Source organism: Polyodon spathula, chromosome 14, assembly GCF_017654505.1.
Source record: "Polyodon spathula isolate WHYD16114869_AA chromosome 14, ASM1765450v1, whole genome shotgun sequence".
Taxonomy (NCBI): Eukaryota; Metazoa; Chordata; class Actinopteri; order Acipenseriformes; family Polyodontidae; genus Polyodon; species Polyodon spathula.
This window is the reverse complement of record NC_054547.1, coordinates 23279127-23298028: the sequence shown is the minus strand read 5'-3', so window position 1 is coordinate 23298028 and position 18902 is coordinate 23279127. Positions and strand designations below refer to the sequence as shown.

The following is an 18902-nucleotide window of genomic DNA, read 5'->3' as shown; positions in this document are numbered from 1 at the left end:
ACAAGTTATTGCTCATTGCTCCAGAATAGGATTGATTTTAGTTCTGATTTTACTTGTTTATTGAAGCAAACACGCTGTTCATCCCTTATAAACGTTTACCACACTATTTTTGTATGGTATGTTTGCAGCTTTCCCTTGCTTTTACTATGGTATACTATGCATTTACCATGATTTGCCATGTTTTTAACATGCTTCGCCATACCTCTCAGGGCTTTACAGTGATTACCTATGCTTTACCATGCTTTCACTCTGCTTTATTACACTCTGCTATGTTTTACTAATGCATAGGAATTTATAAGGGCATATGACATCACCGAAAAGTAATGTGTGAACTGGTAGATTCAATACAAAAAAAAGTTATCACAGAGGGAATACAGCCAGCCAAATAAGATATTAGACTGTAGAAGTCTCAGAGCCAATACATTAAATGGACAGCATATAATTTACCGAAAATCTTGGAGCCAGCAATTTCAATACAGAAAGTATAATACTTGTAATCAAGGAGCCAGCAAGTTCAACACCAAGACAACCATGAGTCCAGAAGGTATTGTTTGATAATTGTTAAGAGACATTAGTGTTGCGTTACAGTACAGACTTCAGTAGAGGGCACTTGTTTACTATGACTGCAGAACAATGTAATGCACTGCACAGAACACAGTGCTCAATGATACAAGCTTCAGTAAGAAGATGCTATAAAAATGGCCATGAGCTGCTGAGATTGGGTTAGCCCTAGCTGGTCTGCTTCCCTTTTTATTGTGTCAAGTGGACCTTGTCAGATCACTACAGAGATGAGACAGTCATTCAAACCTTGCTGTTTTAGTATGTAAAATGTCTTTGATTTTAGATTTCAATATGTCCTCTCACAAGTCTTGTGCATTTTTTGCATCTTGTGCATTTTGTGCATCTTATATTTTGTTATACTATATATATATTTTCACACAGCTTTCTCATGGGTTATTGAAAGAATATAATCTTCTGTGTTTCTGTGAATAAAATACGATAGCTATTCGTGAAACTATTTAAGGCTTATTTCATGAATATGTATTTTATGCATGAAAAATCTAATGAATGAAATGGGTACATTGTTTTAATTCAATAATAGGTTTAAAACATGAGAAACCATGGGCATCTGTTTTAATTGATGGTGCCGCTATAAGCATTAAGTGTAGCTATAGTTATTTAATTTAGGCCATCATAGGCTTATACATTTCCTCTGTGATTTCAGATGCAGCTAAACTGAATAGGGGAGATTGTTTTTACTCTGCAATAAGGCACTTAATACAATTATCTTTTTAAATGAATGACACAGTCATAAACACTCTAAGCATTACTAAGTACAGCTCTATTTCTGATTTAGTTCAGGGCCCCATTTCTATTTTCAGAATCCTTTTGCTGGCCACTGTCACATAAAAAAGACAACAAGGAGAATCCTAGCTTGCCACATTTACAGTCTTTTGTAAGCTAATATTCAACGCTGTAAGAAGACAGGGAGCTGTTGTGTGGGGGTGGTCTGTAGTGATGGAGGGAAGTGCTGATTTAGTTAAGCTGCAGGGCTTATGGAGAAGGGACTTGATGGATGGGTAGTAGTGGTACTTGTGAGAGTTATGGGAGATTGTTGAGAAGGTTGCAAGAGTCTAATGGGTTCTCTGGGGGCTCTGATAGAGCCTGGAGTGGGGATGCTGAACTGGAGTGCCAAGTGTTGCAAACGGCTTGGTTTCTCTCACACAAATGCTGACAGCATCAGGGAACTGGACAGAAGAGCATCATGGGTAATGAGCAAACCAGCTAAACGATTGTTGTTGACTTCATAGTATATTGGGTATTTTATACATTATTTCATATGACTTTTGTATGATTTAAATCAGGAATGGGGGCTGTGGAACCTTAATTTGTTAGAAGCTATAATGACCAATGGTGTAAACAGAAATGCATTTTCTTACAGATAAAACATTTCAATATATCACCATAACCTTAGTTTTGAGATATAATAATAATAATCTTTATTTTTATAACGCCTTTCATAGCAGACCACCATCACAAAAACGCTTAGGAGACTAGTACGCATCTTATATACGCATTTGTAGCTGTAGTGTTCATGGTACATATTCATAATCAACGTCTCATTTGCCAAAACATGTTCTAGATCAGTGGTCCTCAAAGTAATTTGGGCACGGGCATAAATTGATCTTACTTGGCTGTTTGCAGGCACGCTGATTATTGCATAGGTTCTTATCTTACACACTCCCTTCTTGTGACATATACTATATATTTTATTGGGGTTATTCTTGGCTCACTCTGATAAAGCAAAGTCTCAGGTAGCGCTTATTCTTTAAATAATTTACATAAAATACGCAATGCAAACATTTTTAAATAGCTTGTTTACACAGATAAGCATGAATAAACAAAAATAAATAATAAAAAAAGTGTAGATAGTGTAGAGAAAGTGGATTCGTAACTAAATATACTACGGTGTTTCCCTTGTCTGGTGAAATAAAAAAAAATAATTGAGATAGAAAATTAAATTCTAAATACTGAAATATATTATTTTTCTCAATAACGGTCGGCGAAATTCAGTGCTTACTAACATATTAACACCCGGTCTCTGCTCACGAATGATTAGACAGTTGTCAGATCTTTCACTTTCCCTTTGGCTACTCACTCGCCTTCAATTTTCACGCAGAATAGCGTGAACAGCCTCTGCTTTCTTATGATTGGACCGCTGTTTAAAACTTGGCAGATATTTGGCTCTCCTATTGGTTAAACTTACTGTCAGTACCTGCACCTGAAACAAACACAGTTTTTGTCCCAACCAGCTAACTTATGATTGTGCTACCACAGAGAAAATTGGTTCAATTGGTTGATCGTATCGCAGAGGCCCTTTAGAAAAAAAAAAAAAAAATGTCGAGTATGTACAAGCACAGCATAAGCGAGCAGCACTGTCAATAGAATGCTGTGACGCATTTGTTGGAAAACGTGTTTAAAGCATTCTTTATTTTCCCACACTACGACCCGCCAGAAATGTGTTCACCATCCATAATTTAGAACAGCTGCCGCGGGCACGATAGCCTGGCTTCACGGGTACCAATTTGCCCGCGGGCATTACTTTGAGGACCAGTGTTCTAGCTAGAATACTGCCCCCCACAACTATTAAATGCTCAATATAACTGAATTTCATAATACTATAATAAACTTAATACATTAAATGACAGATGTTTCGGTTAGAAGTCTTTTGATTTGAAGACATTGAAAAAGTTTTAAAGAATGATGTACTTTTTGGTGAGATTTGGTAGCATGCATCGTAGACAGGGTACTGCAGTGTGACTAAGGTGGTTGTTAGTTGGACATGTTCTTTGAGCTGTAGGAAAGGAATTACTGAAGTGAACAGGAAGTACACAGCTGGTTAGCTTGCCCACACTGGTTGCTTCTTAATCCAGTGGTACCTCCTAAATTAGTCCCAGTAAGGAAAGGTATGTAATGGTGCTTATGTTCTGTTGACTCCCCAGTGCTACTAATGCAACTCCCATATTATCAGGATGCACTCACAGCCAGGAGTCTTCTCCAGAGTCTATTATCAAAGCTTTTTTCAAAAAAATAAAAAGTAAAAAAATAAAAAATCCACACTAGAAATAAACAGGTATTTAAGACAGTTTAAGTAACTGTAACAGGCTTTTTAAAAAAAATAAATAGAGTGAAAATCTGGCCTATTAGATAAGTTGGATACAGAAGCACCTGTCACCAAGCACCAGCTATCAACCCTCTATCAGTCAGATCTGCTGTTTTCTAACTGGGAGATGCATCTTTTATATATACAGTATACGTCATAGATGCTATTTGCAAACAGACTCATCATTTGCCGATAATAATCTTAAACACATTGATCCTAACATCCTAACATTAACACAAAATTGATCATGGTGCCACATTAACATGGTACTTACAGGACAGTCAATTTTCATTAATACGAATTTCAAGGGACCAGCAACACATTTTGCATTATACCACTCATTTGTATTCTCATGATATACATTTGGCTTATAGGCAGTTTTTATTTAAGTTAGTCAGGGGTGCAGTGCTGAATTGTGTACAATTACAAACCACCTACACATTAATAGAATAGGTCTGTTTCCTATTTCTGTACAGATGCTCAGAATGAGATTGAGTGGTTAGCGACACATGTGTAAAGTCTATGGCTCCCAATACGTTGGGAAATCCAGAAATGTCATGGAAATTTGTTTTCAGGGCTTGTAAATATAACTTACTTTTAGGGAATAATAGGTATTTGGGTGTTTGCTTCAAAATTGCATTGAGCACAACTGGCAACGCCAGAGAAAAAGTGGACTGGGAAATGCCTGCGGCTGTTTAAAACATGCTTTCAAAAGTTCTTAACAGATTGATGCAATTGTAAGTGTTGCAGTTGCCGGTAGCTTTAGTACATCTCATTATAATATTTGAGAACACTCACTTGCACTATCTCTGCCCCCTTTTTACAAATTTATGCAGGAATACCATAATTACATATTCATCTAAGGCTGAACCGCAAAGCAAAACTGCTCCTGCGAAGCATTCCCTAAATGCCCTGGACTTGTTTGCGACTAATGCAACAGCCACAACACTTCAGTACATTTACCCCTGAATGTACTCATTTTTCTGTATTATGTGATAATGTCTTTGAACTAAAGACCCCAAAAGGAGCTGGAAACTAGGATTTTACAGGCTTACATAATGTCACATGGATTCTGATACAGATAAACATTATTCAAATGTAATATTGGAGTTTTGCAGTGATGGTAAACTCCCTAGAGTTAAGGAAAAGGTGAACAGCTACTTAAAGCTATTTACCCTTTAAAATCGCTGGACAGGGATTGTGGACTCCAGTGGCAGCAATTTGAAAATATAATTTTCTCCCATTAAAAGTTATATTTTTCAAAGCCGTGTTAAATAGAAATAGAAATGCAAGTCATCCATTAAATGAAAATCTAGTGTGTGTGTGTGTGTGTGTGTGTGTGTGTGTGTGTGTGTGTGTGTGTGTGTGTGTGTATATATATATATATATATATATATATATATATATATATATATATATATATATATATTAAAACGCCTCAAGCTGTTTTAAACAAAATAAAATAATTGATTCTGTGGAATACCTTACTCCAGTGCTCGTGTCTCTCACAAAGAGACATATGCAAATCATGGTGCTGACATCGCCGCAGGTGACGGTGGCGGGTCAGGGAGAACAGCGGAATCATCTCTCATTCCTCTCCTGAAGGACCTCAGCACTGTCACTGCCTTCACTCACTGACAGACGGGTGCCATCAGAGAGGACCCTGTCACTCATAGCAAAAACCTGCTCCTGACAGCATTCGCCAGACTCATATTAATTACTTCTGGGGCTTTCTTGTTAGGTAAAGAATGCTGGACCTCTCCAACCCCCATCAAAAAGAACAAACCAACAAATATTTAGCTTTCAAGATCAGATCTATGGGATGTGTAGTGATATAGTCTTTGTGCAGTGACTTATGTGACTATCTGGTTTCAATGTGATACCTATGTTAGAGTCAGCATTGCAAAACCTATATGGGGTCAAACAAATGCCCAACCAAATTACCTTAACATTCCCTCTTTTTGGGTAAATACTGTAACTACTGTGGATTTCTATTTAAAGACATAATTGTTCAGAGTACTTAGGGTATGGACAGTGGAATTCCCTCTAATTTTAATAATTATTGTTGTTGGGCTCACTTAACTATTAAGTCATGATTAGCAAGTGGAGGCGTAGCTAGGTTTTCTCCAGACACCGCTCAACTAAAGACACGTAGATTAGAAACACCTGTCTCTCTTCTCCATTCCTTTAATATGCTGAGTGTGCCACTTTATCAGGGACTATTCGTAAATAAATAAAGGACGGCTATGTAAGACTTCAATGAGTGTGTTGTACATCAGACCTGTTTTCTGTTCTTCAGAGTATGGAAGTGACTGATAGGGGAAGACAAGAGTTGTAACACTTATCTTAATATGATATCGATACGTACAATAATCCAATGATGATGCAGCAAGCTTTAATGACTAGGAAAGTGTACAGGGAGTTACACAAGATGGATTTGCACCAAATCCCTCTTTCTAATAAATTAACTCTGTGTGTATGTGTGTGTGTGTGTGGTTATCATGGCCTGTAAGAATTCAATAAAGCTTGAGGAGAATCTATTTTTAAGAAAGGATGGAATAAAATGGTGATAGCTCATTAAAAACAAAAAAATCAACGTGATGAACTAGCCAAATGTTTGTCTACTTGAAGTTTTGCCTTGCATTTTCATTGAGCGTTTGTAAGTTAGTGATGAAATACAATATAAAACTAGTAATAAACAACTTATTTGCAGGAAGAAGCAATTCAGTTACTGCTGGGCCCCCTGTGTCTTTCCCCAGTGGTGTAGATGCAGTCCCTGTTACTGCAGTGCTGAGGTATGAGAGGACAGACAGTGGCGTGACAGGCCTAGACAGCCTCTTGTCCCCGGGAGCCCCAGTGTTGGAAAAGTGAATTCAGCCCCCATGCTGTCGGTTTGTTTTGGTTTCCAGGGGGGGTGGGGTTGGCTCCTGCCTCTCTGCTCATGCATGTTCAGGCTTCCTCTCAGTGGGAATAATGAGTCGCCAGCCAGCTGTGAAACTAATAGATAGAAGGGGAAGAGAGGGTATTTGTTATTGTGATGCTGGTCCTCAGACTAGATTGGGACAGTGCTCTTGATTGTATACCACTCATCACAGCGGCAGTGTACGGGGAGGAGGGCAGCAGTACCTTTGATCTTCAGTAAGCTGTGCATGAAATGCCCTGTTGTTATGTCTTTGTCAGAGCTCTTAACAACCATCGTATCACCCTGAGAATCACCAGTCACATAAACAGTTTGGGTACTGCTCTGACTGAGAGCTCTATTAACCAGTGTGTTTTTTAGATGTAGCTTGAGAACAAAACTTTTATAATGACTTTTTGCTGTCTAGCAGAGGATATTTTTGTGTCTTATAGTGGTGACCATATAATAAGTATTGATGTCCTGTGTCTCAATCGTTTAGCTGTCAAAATGTATTTTATCTAATTAAATACTTAACTCTGTTACATAACTTTAATTCACTGTTATTGGTTTATCTTATAGAATGGACATGTATGCTCACAATGAATGATACATCATGTTATGATGTCATTTAAGAGTATAGAAGTATTTGAGGATGTTTGGGGACATCACCTATAATAAGCGCACAGAAGAGATCTATTAAGTAGAGTTTTTTTAATCCAAGCTCAACCTTTTATTTTGTAAATAAAAGCAGATCACATCTTAAAACTTGCAGGCAATTCAATTTTAACTCAGACTCTCTGTCTCACTGTTATTGAAACACATGTTTTATAGAGATGGAAGTATTCTTTTTTTGTTACATTATTCTTCAATATGCACTGTGTCTGATCTATTTTAGCAATAACTTTCTTGGTATGGAATTAGGGACTATGACCAGTAGGGCATAATACTGAACTTTAATTGTCGTTCCTTCCCTCATCTGTGTTTTCATTGCTTAACTAATGTGTTCTGTTATTCATAAAGGCTAAGGTCAGTAGACATTTAGTGGGCTGGGCACTGAACGCCATGAACACGGCAGCCTCTGCTGCTATAAGTAGATTCTGTCATTGAAATGCTTTCATTTCATTTTGTTTTTTTAGTATTTCTAAATCCCAGTTATTCCCAAGGTGTATAATCTCACTCAGTATTGTGCACAATTACACACAACTATTTGGTTGAAAGGCTTTTCGTAAAAATGGTATTAAATATGCTTGATTGAAGAACAATACAGTACATACAAAGAATATAGAAGCATTCACCAAAATGGTACCAGCAATAACAATTGTAATTCATAGTATGATGTAAAAGGTGGTTGATAAGATGCAGATGTAGACATGTTTTAGACAAGTTCTCTGTGTTCTACAGGGAGAAATGATTAAAGAGGTACTGATTTTCTTATAGAGAAATGAAGCCATAAATCTGTGTTGTCGACTATATCTTACAACAAGAGACTTTTGGTCAGATTTTTAAGGTCTTAGTGTCAAATATTAGATCCATGTTTTGTTACAGTAATATACTGCTAATCCAACAAAACAAATAACAAACAAGTTGTAAGATTAATTGAAGGACTTAAAGGTGTGCCTAAATATTTTTTTTCCTTGTGTTAAAAAAAAAAAAAAAAAAAAAAAAAAAAAAAGTGAAGATTGCATTTGGGTATAAAAACATTGATCTCACACATAATAAAACTGCAGAACATTTCCACAAGCACAAACACATAATACAATTAATAATACATTAATTGTCAGGGTGGTATGCAGTATATTATAATATAACAAGCCATGTGAATGCATAACTTGCTTCCGTTGTTGTTTGCTGCATGTAATACTCTTTGATGTGCTTTACCAGAAATGAAGAAGCATTTTAGCCGCCAACACCAAATTAAAAATAGTGTGCCCCCCTCACACACACGTTTCAGTAGAGTCAGCTGGTAATGCGATGGTAATGATGTGCTATCTCTTCTGCTGACCAGAGGGCATTCTGCATTGCAGGCGGAGGAGAGACCTTCCCTTTGGGAAATGTGCAACACCTGTTTAAATAGCATGTCAGCAAACAGTGTGATTCAGTGAAACTGTTAGCTGACAATTTGCTGCAGCCAGATTCATCAGTGTCCATAAGAAACAAAGTGACTTAGCTCAGAAATAAAGTAATTTGAACACATTTGGGAAAACAAAGGATGTGTCCCTAATCAGATGCCTGGATGTTTGCTGTTGTACACGAGTATTCCTTACTTGTTCTTCAATGGTAGTCTTGCTTTTTGCACTGCTCCCCACACCTGTCTGTGACTTCCCTTCGCTGCCTGTCCTGTACCTTTGTACTATGCTTTATAATGTACGATACTAATACTTAACTACACTTGGCTGTGATTTTACCATGTACATTTTTATATGGGTCTATAATAAGGGAAGTGTAACGAGCATGGGTCGTCACTGAAAAATAGTGAGTCAGAGACAGAACATTGTTTGTTGACATGCCGCACAGGCGCACAGATTTAATTAACAACACACGTGCTGCTGCTGGGGTACCAACATGGTAGCCCTAGTGTCAGATTTAATAAAGAAAACAAAGCAAAGCAAAGCTAAAAATAAACACTAAAAGAGAGATCTTGCTACAGGAACCTACTACACTATGTTACCCTCTTAATACTGGTTGGGATCAACATCCTCTAAACTATCCTACTTCTGTTGCTGCTGAAGTCCCGACCTCCCAGCGACTCTGGGTCTTTATGACAGTCCTGGGTGAGCAGAGCCTTCACAGGCACAGTCTTGCAGTTAAGGGGTTCCGCTGTAGTTGTCCTGCTGAGCGGACACTCTCCTCCTTGATGTAAACAAAGTGCCCCTCAGCCAATCCGGACCTCCTGAGCAACTCAGTGCTGGGCTACCTGTTCAATTGGTTGCCTAGCAAACGTCTTCTGTTACATGTCCCAGCTGCACACATCTGCTCAAGAAACAGCGACAGGGTCCTCCCTGTCACAGTGTCCATTTCAAGTATTTAGTAAGGCAGTAGTATGGTAAATTGGGAGCAAATTCACAAGCACAGTGGTTGTGCATTTATTTATTAATCTGTCAATCCCAATAGTTCAGAAGGAGTGATCAAAATTAATTTAGAATTTTTTTTGTTTTTTTAATTTTAGGTTCCCTCAGATTTATATTGCTCAAACAGGTTTTTCTGAAAGATTTGCTGAGGCAACCACCAGTTTACATCTACACATTCTTGCAAATAATTCATTAAAAATCAGCAGCCACTTTAAATGCATTATACATTGCATTGCGAGAAGGACGTTTTAGAATACAACAGTCTTTTCTTAAAACTGTACTGTGTGTGTGTGTGTGTGTGCAATTCTTCCCTGTTGGGAAAATCCCAATGGGTGAGTCAGCAGGTCTCAGATGGCTGGGCACACAGTAACCAGCACAGCATTTGTGGAACTACACGTCAAAGGACACCACGTTTCAGCTTGGTTTTTCACTTTTCAAACTTTTTTTTTTTTTTTTAAATAAACCCCTATCTTCTATTTGTCCTCAGTAAGTACTTGCTCATGAGCTGGTAAAGTTGTGAAGTGGAATGTCTTAGCACCTTTAAACACTGTCAGAATGAGGTAGTGAATCCCTAAAGAGTGACTACCCCCCCACCCCCCCCAAGGTGTTCAAACAAATTGCCATGGATCATTACTCTACAGAGGCTTGACTGAAGAATAGGAACACCATCAATTATATTAGAATACAGGCTGACTGCACAGTAAAGTCATGTTAGTGGATTTGGAACAGATATCACAAAATGGTTCTGTTACTATAGCACACGGTCTGGTACGGATACAGTACTATATGCTACACTTCACTACCATTGAAGTTCATTAAGTAAGGGTATAGTCAGCAAAATGAGGTACCATTCTACTAGTGCCAGCTTCATACCAGCGTTGCTGCCCTTGTGCTATCAATGCCCCAAAGTACCAAACCTTTTTTGTGGCTCTGTTAAAGGCATAAAGATCTGGGGAAACCTTCAGAATGATAAGCTGTAGACCTGAAAGCTGCAGTCAGCATTTTCACATGGGGGAAAAAAAAAAAAAAAAAAAAAACACTATCGACATGGTACGGTAACAAAGAATCATGTCGTTTTTTTTTTATTTTTTAAATAAGCTATTTCTCCTCAGTTGTGTAATGTAAACCTTTATTTTATTTATTTACTTGGCCTACCCACAGTGGATTGTAAATATCCACCATGAACTGTAAATATGAAAGTGTGTGCATACCAGTTTAGATGTGTAATTGTAAAAAGTAGCATCCTATTGATCAAATAGCTTGATATTTAATACAATCCTTGCTGAACCTAGCCACTGCTGCCGATTGATTAATTCCATGTGGGATTTGCACTGGGACTCTATGAAAATGTAATTGTTTCTCCAGAGCTGTAGAGGGTGAGAGTTGGAGCAATCAGCAGATGTTGAGTAGATCCATTTGCCTCTCCCACAGCCCTGCTGTGATTCATATGAGGACCCTTTAAAGTAATGGGAGGGGGGTGGGGACAGTGCAGAGAAATGAATAACTCTATCGAATTCCAAGGCCTGAGTTTTCCATATTAAAAGTAACACAAATTGATGCAGTTTATTAAATATAAATACCCAAATAATATACTGATATATATAAAAAAAAACATGTAGCTTCCTATAGTAATCTTTAGTATTTCTGTACAAGTGTTAATACGTATATATATATATATATATTATAGATATATATATATATATATATATCTATATATATATAATATTTGGACAAAACGTTAGCTGCTGAGCAGTGCCATTATCTCTTTGTAGGCTGCAGGTTTGTTGTTTTAAATGCTTCCCTTCCCCTACATCTAACATGCTGACATGGAAAAAAAAAACCCTATTAAATCAAAAAGTATTTATTACTTCTCCCCTATTGTATAAAAGATCTTATGATTGTGCAAGAGAACTGCAAATCATACCCTCAAATTGCTACTAAACATAAGGAGTTTTTTTTTTTTTAACTTTAGATTTCTTATGTAGTGTTACAATGTAGTGCACAGGCTGACATCTGTTCACAAGGCAGAATTTTTAGAAATCCGTAACTGTGATTGGTTGAAACTGTATCCTACACGTGATTTAAAAACCAATGCATCTTGCAGATACAACTGATTTTGACTCTAAGTTGAATGCATTTTGAATAGATTTATCCCAGTCATTTTTACAAAATAAACCATAGCATTGGCATCCAGTCTGCCTTCCCCTCAGAGAAATATTTTGTCACTAGGCCAGAAATACAAATCTAAAGAAAAAATTGCAAAGAAATGTTAGCTTGTGGGTAAATGGCAAACACCAGGTTAATAACAAGTTATGTGCCTAAATATGGATCTGAATCTCAGCAGGGAACTGTCAGCTTGTTACACTGTTCAGGGCTGTTGTAGGCAGCCTAATAGGACGGAGTCTTGCTTCTTTCTCATCAGTGAAACACTGTCATCATTCCCTGAATAATGTGCAGTCTGCTAATATTAATCAAAAGCCTGACAAACGCATTGGGTCCCTGCCATCCTGTTCATTTCCCACTGTCATGCTTTGTTAGGGAATAGGAATATCTCCTTCCTTATGGAACCTCTGCCTGGAATACAGCAGCACTGATGATGACTGTTACAGTAACTCATTGTGTGTGCTTTGTGTAGCTCAAAGATGATAGTACTGGGCGCAAGCATAGTCACTCCTGTTATATCAACCTGTCAGGCTTGGTTTGATTGCTGGGTGTTTAGGAGACTTGAATAACTAGAACGTCACGAAAGAAGTCACCTGTTAATTTTTATTTCTGCATCCCTGGCAAAGTAGATAGAGGCTTTATTTTCATTGAATACTGATTATGGGTTGCAAATACAGAAAAGCAGAGGGAATAGGTGGGCTAATTCATTTGCTTTCACCTCTGAGGAGAAGATGTTAAATTACTACAAATCTTGTTGTAGACTGTCCGTTGCACCAGTAAATTACTTTGCATAAAATTACTTTTGCTTACCAAGATCCGAAGTTTTGAACAAGTTATCAGACTTAAATAGCATTTCAAATTTTAAAAAGTTTATTTGACAGAGTTGTTGTTTTAAATTAGACTAGACTGATTAGATTAGATTAGACTGTTCAGTATGTGTCTTTTTCATCTATTGTTTTCTTGTATTACTGTTTGTGTTTTATGTACTGATTCCCTTCCTTGTGTCATCCTACAGAGACAGTGATGGACACTCGGATCGCCACGGCAGAGCTCGGCTGGACAGCATACCCTGCGTCTGGGGTAAGGAGCCCTGCTCTTAGTATTCCTAAACTTCAATCTGAATGACACAGAGATGCAGAATAGTATATTACATTGTAGGTTATATTCTGGGTACCCCAGTTGTTATGCACTGGTACTAAGTAGACATTTAAAACAGTATTTAGCAGCATCGTTTTTATTTTGCAAGCCTCAACTAAACATTCATTAGCCCATTAATCATCCTCGTGCTCTATTTGGAGCGTCACATATATTTTATTACCAGCACAGACATGTTTTCAATAGTATTTGGAGGCTTTCGAAGAGCTCACATTTGTGGCTGTTTGGGGTGCCACTGCACTTGTGGGATGGCTTGCTGTAGCGGAGTGTCCCGCCCCTTTGTGTTTCTTAGTGTTTTATGTTGTATGTAGTGTGTTAATGTAGGTGTTTATGTATAAAATACACAGGCTATAAATATGGGTTACGAGCACAAGTGTTTTAAATGTATATTTGTATTTAGGCACAAGGATTGCACAGCACTTCACGTGCAGGTAAAATAATATGTGAGCACGGGGAATTGCACTTTTATTAATTCACGTGCAGTTGTACCGAGACTCCAATTGAATGATTGATTAGCAATCGAGTCTCAGTACAGCTGCATAAAAGCTGCACGTTTTCACTCACTCGGGTTTGTGTGTTCGTGAGTGGAGAACAGGAGAGAGGAGAGAGACTATTAACAATTGTTATTTCGTGCTGGAAGCTCCAGCACGGTACTTGTTTTCTGTCCGTCCACTTTGTTTGTTTGTCTGTCTAGTTATTTTGACCAACGCGGCCTTTATTTTCAGTTGTGTGTTTTGTTTAAATCATTTGTTTCTTTATTATTTACAATAAAACGCTGGACGCCGTAGCGTCACAGATTCACCGCCATACCTTTGTTGTTCTTCATCCTTCTTCTGGTCTGACGTCACCCCTGCAAAGCCATCCTGTTCACACTTGCTTATTCATTTTTTTTTTAAATCTATTTGAAGATTGGGTGTAAACCATGGTACCCCTAAACACATAACCGTCCCATGTATTCTAGTAGTTTTAAGGCACAATCTGTCCCACAAGGGCAGTGGTGTTCTAAATCCAGAACAACTGGATGCTTATCATTTTACCTGGACATTTTTTTTTTTTTTTTGCAATGGTGACAGTGAGAGTTGGTACGGTAATCTATTCAGGGATACCAAGATATTAATAAGTGTGTGGTGCGAGGAGACCAAATCAGGCAATATGCAATTTTGTATGATATTAACCTTTCCTAAGAGTAAATCACTATAGTGGGCAGCAGGGACGTCACTAGAGATTCATGGATAGGGGGGGCTAAGCCTCTTTTAGGGGGGTCTGGGCATACTCCCCCAGGATTTTTTTTTAAGCCCCTAAAATGTCTTTTCATCATGTATTTTTAGAGTAACAACAGGTGTAATATCATGAACATCATTTATTTATGCCTAACAAAAGTAAAACATATGCTGTCATATGCTGTACAAATTTAACTGAAAACTTAAACATCTACTCGCTTTTTTTTTTTATCACTAACCTTCATCAGACATGCTCCCTCAGCCCTGTTAGCCTCCTGCTTCTTTCCATCATTCTTGTCTGCTGTGTTTTGATATTTACTGTTATTAAACTCATATTTACAAAAACTCAAGGCTTATTAGGTGATTAATCAGTGTAAGTTTTAATTTGTTTGTTTGAACTGGTAAAATCTTCATTTCTCACCGGATTGGCCTTCGGCAGAGCTGCTGGCACTGCCTCTCTTGAAGAATTTCCGTAGATCCATCTAACGTTAGTCGTTAGCTAGCCTACAGTTGAGAAATTGAGGATCACACAATGAAATTGTGATCAACACTATGTCACCTTTTCTACACATGACCTACTGAGAATTGTTTTGCAATGGCCTACTGAATGAAAGCATTTGAGTATGAAAAGATATGTGCATGATGTTACGTCATCTGTCTCATTTATAGACTGGCACAGATAGCAAAACTACATTAAATACAACGTTAATTAGATATCATCGCCATATAACTTATGTCGAATTTAGAAGACACCGTTAGCTAGCTCGAAAGTCTGTTACACTGTAACTTACAGGCAGCCTCACATAAAAACGTATTGGTTAACAAAGCTTTGATTATGACCAAAGTCTATAGTAGTGAATACTCTCTCTCTCTCTCTCTCTTCTAACTTACCACAAATTCACATCGTAGCCTATCTGCATGAATCCGTCCTGTAAAAGCCTTTTCCTGTCAATTTACTGTTAGCTAGCAGTCTCAAGCCACAGAAGTAGCTAACGTTAACCAAAATGTTAGCTACAAGTAGGCCTAACAGTCACTAGCACGTGAGGCAGCCTCTGCAGCAGCAGCCTCCCCCAGGTCCTAGTGCCCACCCGGTAAGAAGTTTAAGATGCGATGGAACGGTTGACGAAAAAAAAGAAATCACATAGAACATATATTGACTGATGCAGTGCCTTGCAAAAGTATTCAGACCCCTGACCAATTCTCTCATATTACTGAATTACAAATGATACACTGAAATTACGTTCTGTTCGATATTTTTTTTTTTAAACACTTAAACTCAAAATCAATTATTGTAAGGTGACATTGGTTTTATGTTGGGAAATATTTTTAAGAATAATAAAAAAAAAACTGAAATATCTTGCTTGCATAAGTATTCAATCCCCACACATTAATATTTCGTAGAGCCACCTTTCGCTGCAATAACAGCTTTAAGTCTTTTGGGGTAAGTATGTACCAGCTTTGTACACAGTGTCGGAGTGATTTTGGCCAATTCTTCTTGACAGATTTGCTCCAGGTTGTTCAGGTTGGTTGGACGACGCTTGTGGACAGCAATTTTAAAATAGTGCCACAGATTCTTAATGGGATTGAGATCAGGACTTTGACTGGGCCACTGTAGGACATTCACCTTTTTGTTCTTGAGCCACTCCAATGTTGCTTTGGCCTTGTGCTTGAGATCGTTGTCCTGCTGAAAGGTAAATTTCCTCCCAAGCTTCAGTTTTTTAGCGGACTGAAGCAGATTCTCTTGCAGTATTTTCCTGTATTTTGCTCCATCCATTCTTCCTTCAATTGTAACAAGATGCCCAGTCCCTGCTGATGAGAAGCATCCCCACAGCATGATGCTGCCACCACCATACTTCACTGTAGGGATGGAGTGTCCTGAGGCATGGGCAGTGTTAGGTTTGCGCCACACATAGCGCTTTGAGTTTTGGCCAAAAAGCTCTATCTTGGTCTCATCTGACCACAAAACCTTTTCCCACATCGCAGCTGGGTCACTCTCATGTTTTCTGGCAAACTCCAGACGTGCTTTCAGATGGTACTTTTTGAGTAAAGGCTTCTTTATTGCCACCCTCCCATACAGGCCAGTGTTATGCAGAGCTCTTGATATGGTTGACTGGTGCACCATTACTCCACTCCCAGCCATTGAACTCTGTAGCTTCTTCAAAGTGATTGTTGGCCACTCTGTGGCTTCTCTCACAAGTCTCCTTCTTGTTTGAGCATTGAGTTATGAGGGACAGCCTTTTCTTGGCAGTGCCTGGGTGGTGTGATGCAGCTTCCACTTCCTGATTATTGATCCAACTGTGCTCACTGGGATATCCAAACACTTGGATATTATTTTGTACCCTTTCCCTAATCTATGCATTTGTATTACTTTATCTTTAACTTCTGTAGAATGCTCTTTGGTCTTCATTTTCCTTCAGATTCACAGCCTTACTAATGATCCTTCAACAGTGGGGTTTTTATCCAGAAAATGTGACAGCAACTTTAATGGTTCACAGGTGGAGGCCGATGGTAAGGTAATTGTGTCCTCGTTAGGGCAATTTCTTTCATTGGTGCAAACTGGGAGCTTCCACAGTACAAGGGTTGAATACTTATGCAAGCAAGATATTTCAGTTTTTTATTTTTCTTAAAAATAGTTCCCAACATAAAACCAATATCACCTTACAATAATTGATTTTGAGTTTCAGTGTTTTAAAAAAAAAATATCGAACAGAATGAAATTTCAATGTACCATTTGTAATTCAGTAAAATGAGAAGTTGGTCATGGGTCTGAATACTTTTGCAAGGCACTGTATATTGATTTATTTAGGGGTGGCTAATGAATATTTTAGGGGGGATAAAACCACCCTAAAATAGGCCTAACAACGTCCCTGGTGGGCAGTTCCACAAATGAGGCAACCTCACAGTTAACGTTTAAAAATCATACACATCGAGTGTCAATTTCGCATGCGCCCGCTACAAGCGTGGCTCAGTGTGTTTCACTTCAATGCCAAACACGACAGACGTCGTCGGCAGACTGTGTCTTACGCATGCTCAGCAACCCTACGCTGGTGGAAGGTTCCCTCTCACCTGCACAAAGGTGTGCAAATGGGAGTAGTACTGATCTGCCAAGTGGTGACGACAGACACTTCCAACCAGGGTTGGGGAGTGGTCTGTGAAGGCAGAGGAGTACGCGGATCCTGGTCAGATTGCTGGAAATCCTGGCTCATAAACAGTTGTAAGCGGTGTCCCTTGCTCTCCACCATTTACTCCCAGTGCTGAGCGGCACACATGTGCTGATCTGGACAGACAGCACAACAGTGGTGGCATATGTCAACCACCAGGGGGCCTACGGTCCCCGGGGTTGCATCGCATAGCTTTCAAGCTATTGATATGGGCTCATGTCCCTATTTGGGCGACGTGGCATATGTCAGCTGATCCACCACCTACAGTCACAATTGTGGTTAGCATATGTTGCTTTCAACCAGGCCCCCTGTGCTAAGGTCCAAGGTGCTTCTGTTATTTTCTAAATTGCATGCTTTCGATATGCTTTCTACCGCTATAATAACAGGTCCTGGCTTTTCAGTGCTCCCAAGTGGCCTAAACTATGTTTTTTGACCCTGTGCCAACTGTTGCACGGGATTAAAGGCTCATCTTTGGAATTGACCCTGGTTCCTTCTATGGGTCTGGTCCCTGAATTCCACCCCACCCTGGTACCGATTCGGATAAGCTATCGATTTGGTTAAAGAGCACTGTCTTGTGACTGACTAGGTTTTATATACCTAGTGCTTAATAACAGGAACACAATTGTATTTAGAGTTGGTGTTGAACTTAAACACGTTCATGCCTGTCTGTACTCCTACCCCCACACAGGAACATTACCCTGCTAACTTCCCCAATTCAAAAAATATACATAAAAACAATAATAACGGTCTGGTTTTCTTTAGCCTTTTTTCAATGAATATAATTTAATTAAAAGAGAATAAAATTAAACCAAGATAAACTAACAACTATCTAGCCTACATTTCATTTTATTAATTTTTTTGCAGTCTCCACAAAGAGAGTTCTGTTGCATTTACAGCGCTGATAATGTTACATATAGCTAGATAGTACTACAGTTCGGACCATGGGCCAAACCAATGTTTGTGTAGTGTGAGGGCGGTGTGTGTGTGTGTGTGTGTTTTTTTTTTAATCAATGTTGGGGAATAATCAGAATGCATTTATACTTTTTATTTCATTTTAAGCCGTTTAAATGCTGAATCATATAATAATAGTGCATATACAGAGCACAAAAAGTGGATGGGTAAAATACATTGTACACTGCTTTCTAACCCTAACGTTTGCAGAAACTAAGAAGGGTCGAACGTCGACGCAAGGGCACACTGATTTGTAACATCAGGGGATTTCTAAACCCTATGCGGTAAACTTTCCCCGCTTTAATACGTGGGAACCAGTTATTATGAAATGAATATTAGTTGCGGGACTGCACGTGCTTGTGCGGGTCTGTGATGTGGAATGCGTGTTTTCCTGTTACACTCCCGCACTTGGTAAATGCATTATATTACTTGGTAAATTAATTAAATAAATAAATAAATAAATAAATAAAAAAAAGGATTTTTGGTTATGCATACTATCGTGGCATGGTGACTGTCTTACCCCATAGCTTGAACTGTTGTGTGTGTGTGTGCCTGTGTTTTTCCTGTTACTGCTTACAGTAAAAAAAACAAAAAAAAAAAACAAAGACAACATGTGCCCCC

The 18902-nt window shown here is 38.5% G+C and overlaps 1 protein-coding gene across 3 annotated transcripts in view; it reads left to right on the top strand.

Annotated features, from left to right (window-relative positions):
• Positions 1 to 18902, top strand: part of LOC121326830 (ephrin type-B receptor 1) — a 382350-nt gene that overhangs the window by 62386 nt on the left and 301062 nt on the right. For all 3 annotated transcript variants that reach the window (XM_041270396.1, XM_041270397.1, XM_041270398.1), the window contains exon 2: positions 12810 to 12874. In XM_041270396.1, coding sequence (XP_041126330.1) covers positions 12810 to 12874 — 65 coding nt within the window. The remainder of the gene's footprint in view (positions 1 to 12809; positions 12875 to 18902) is intronic.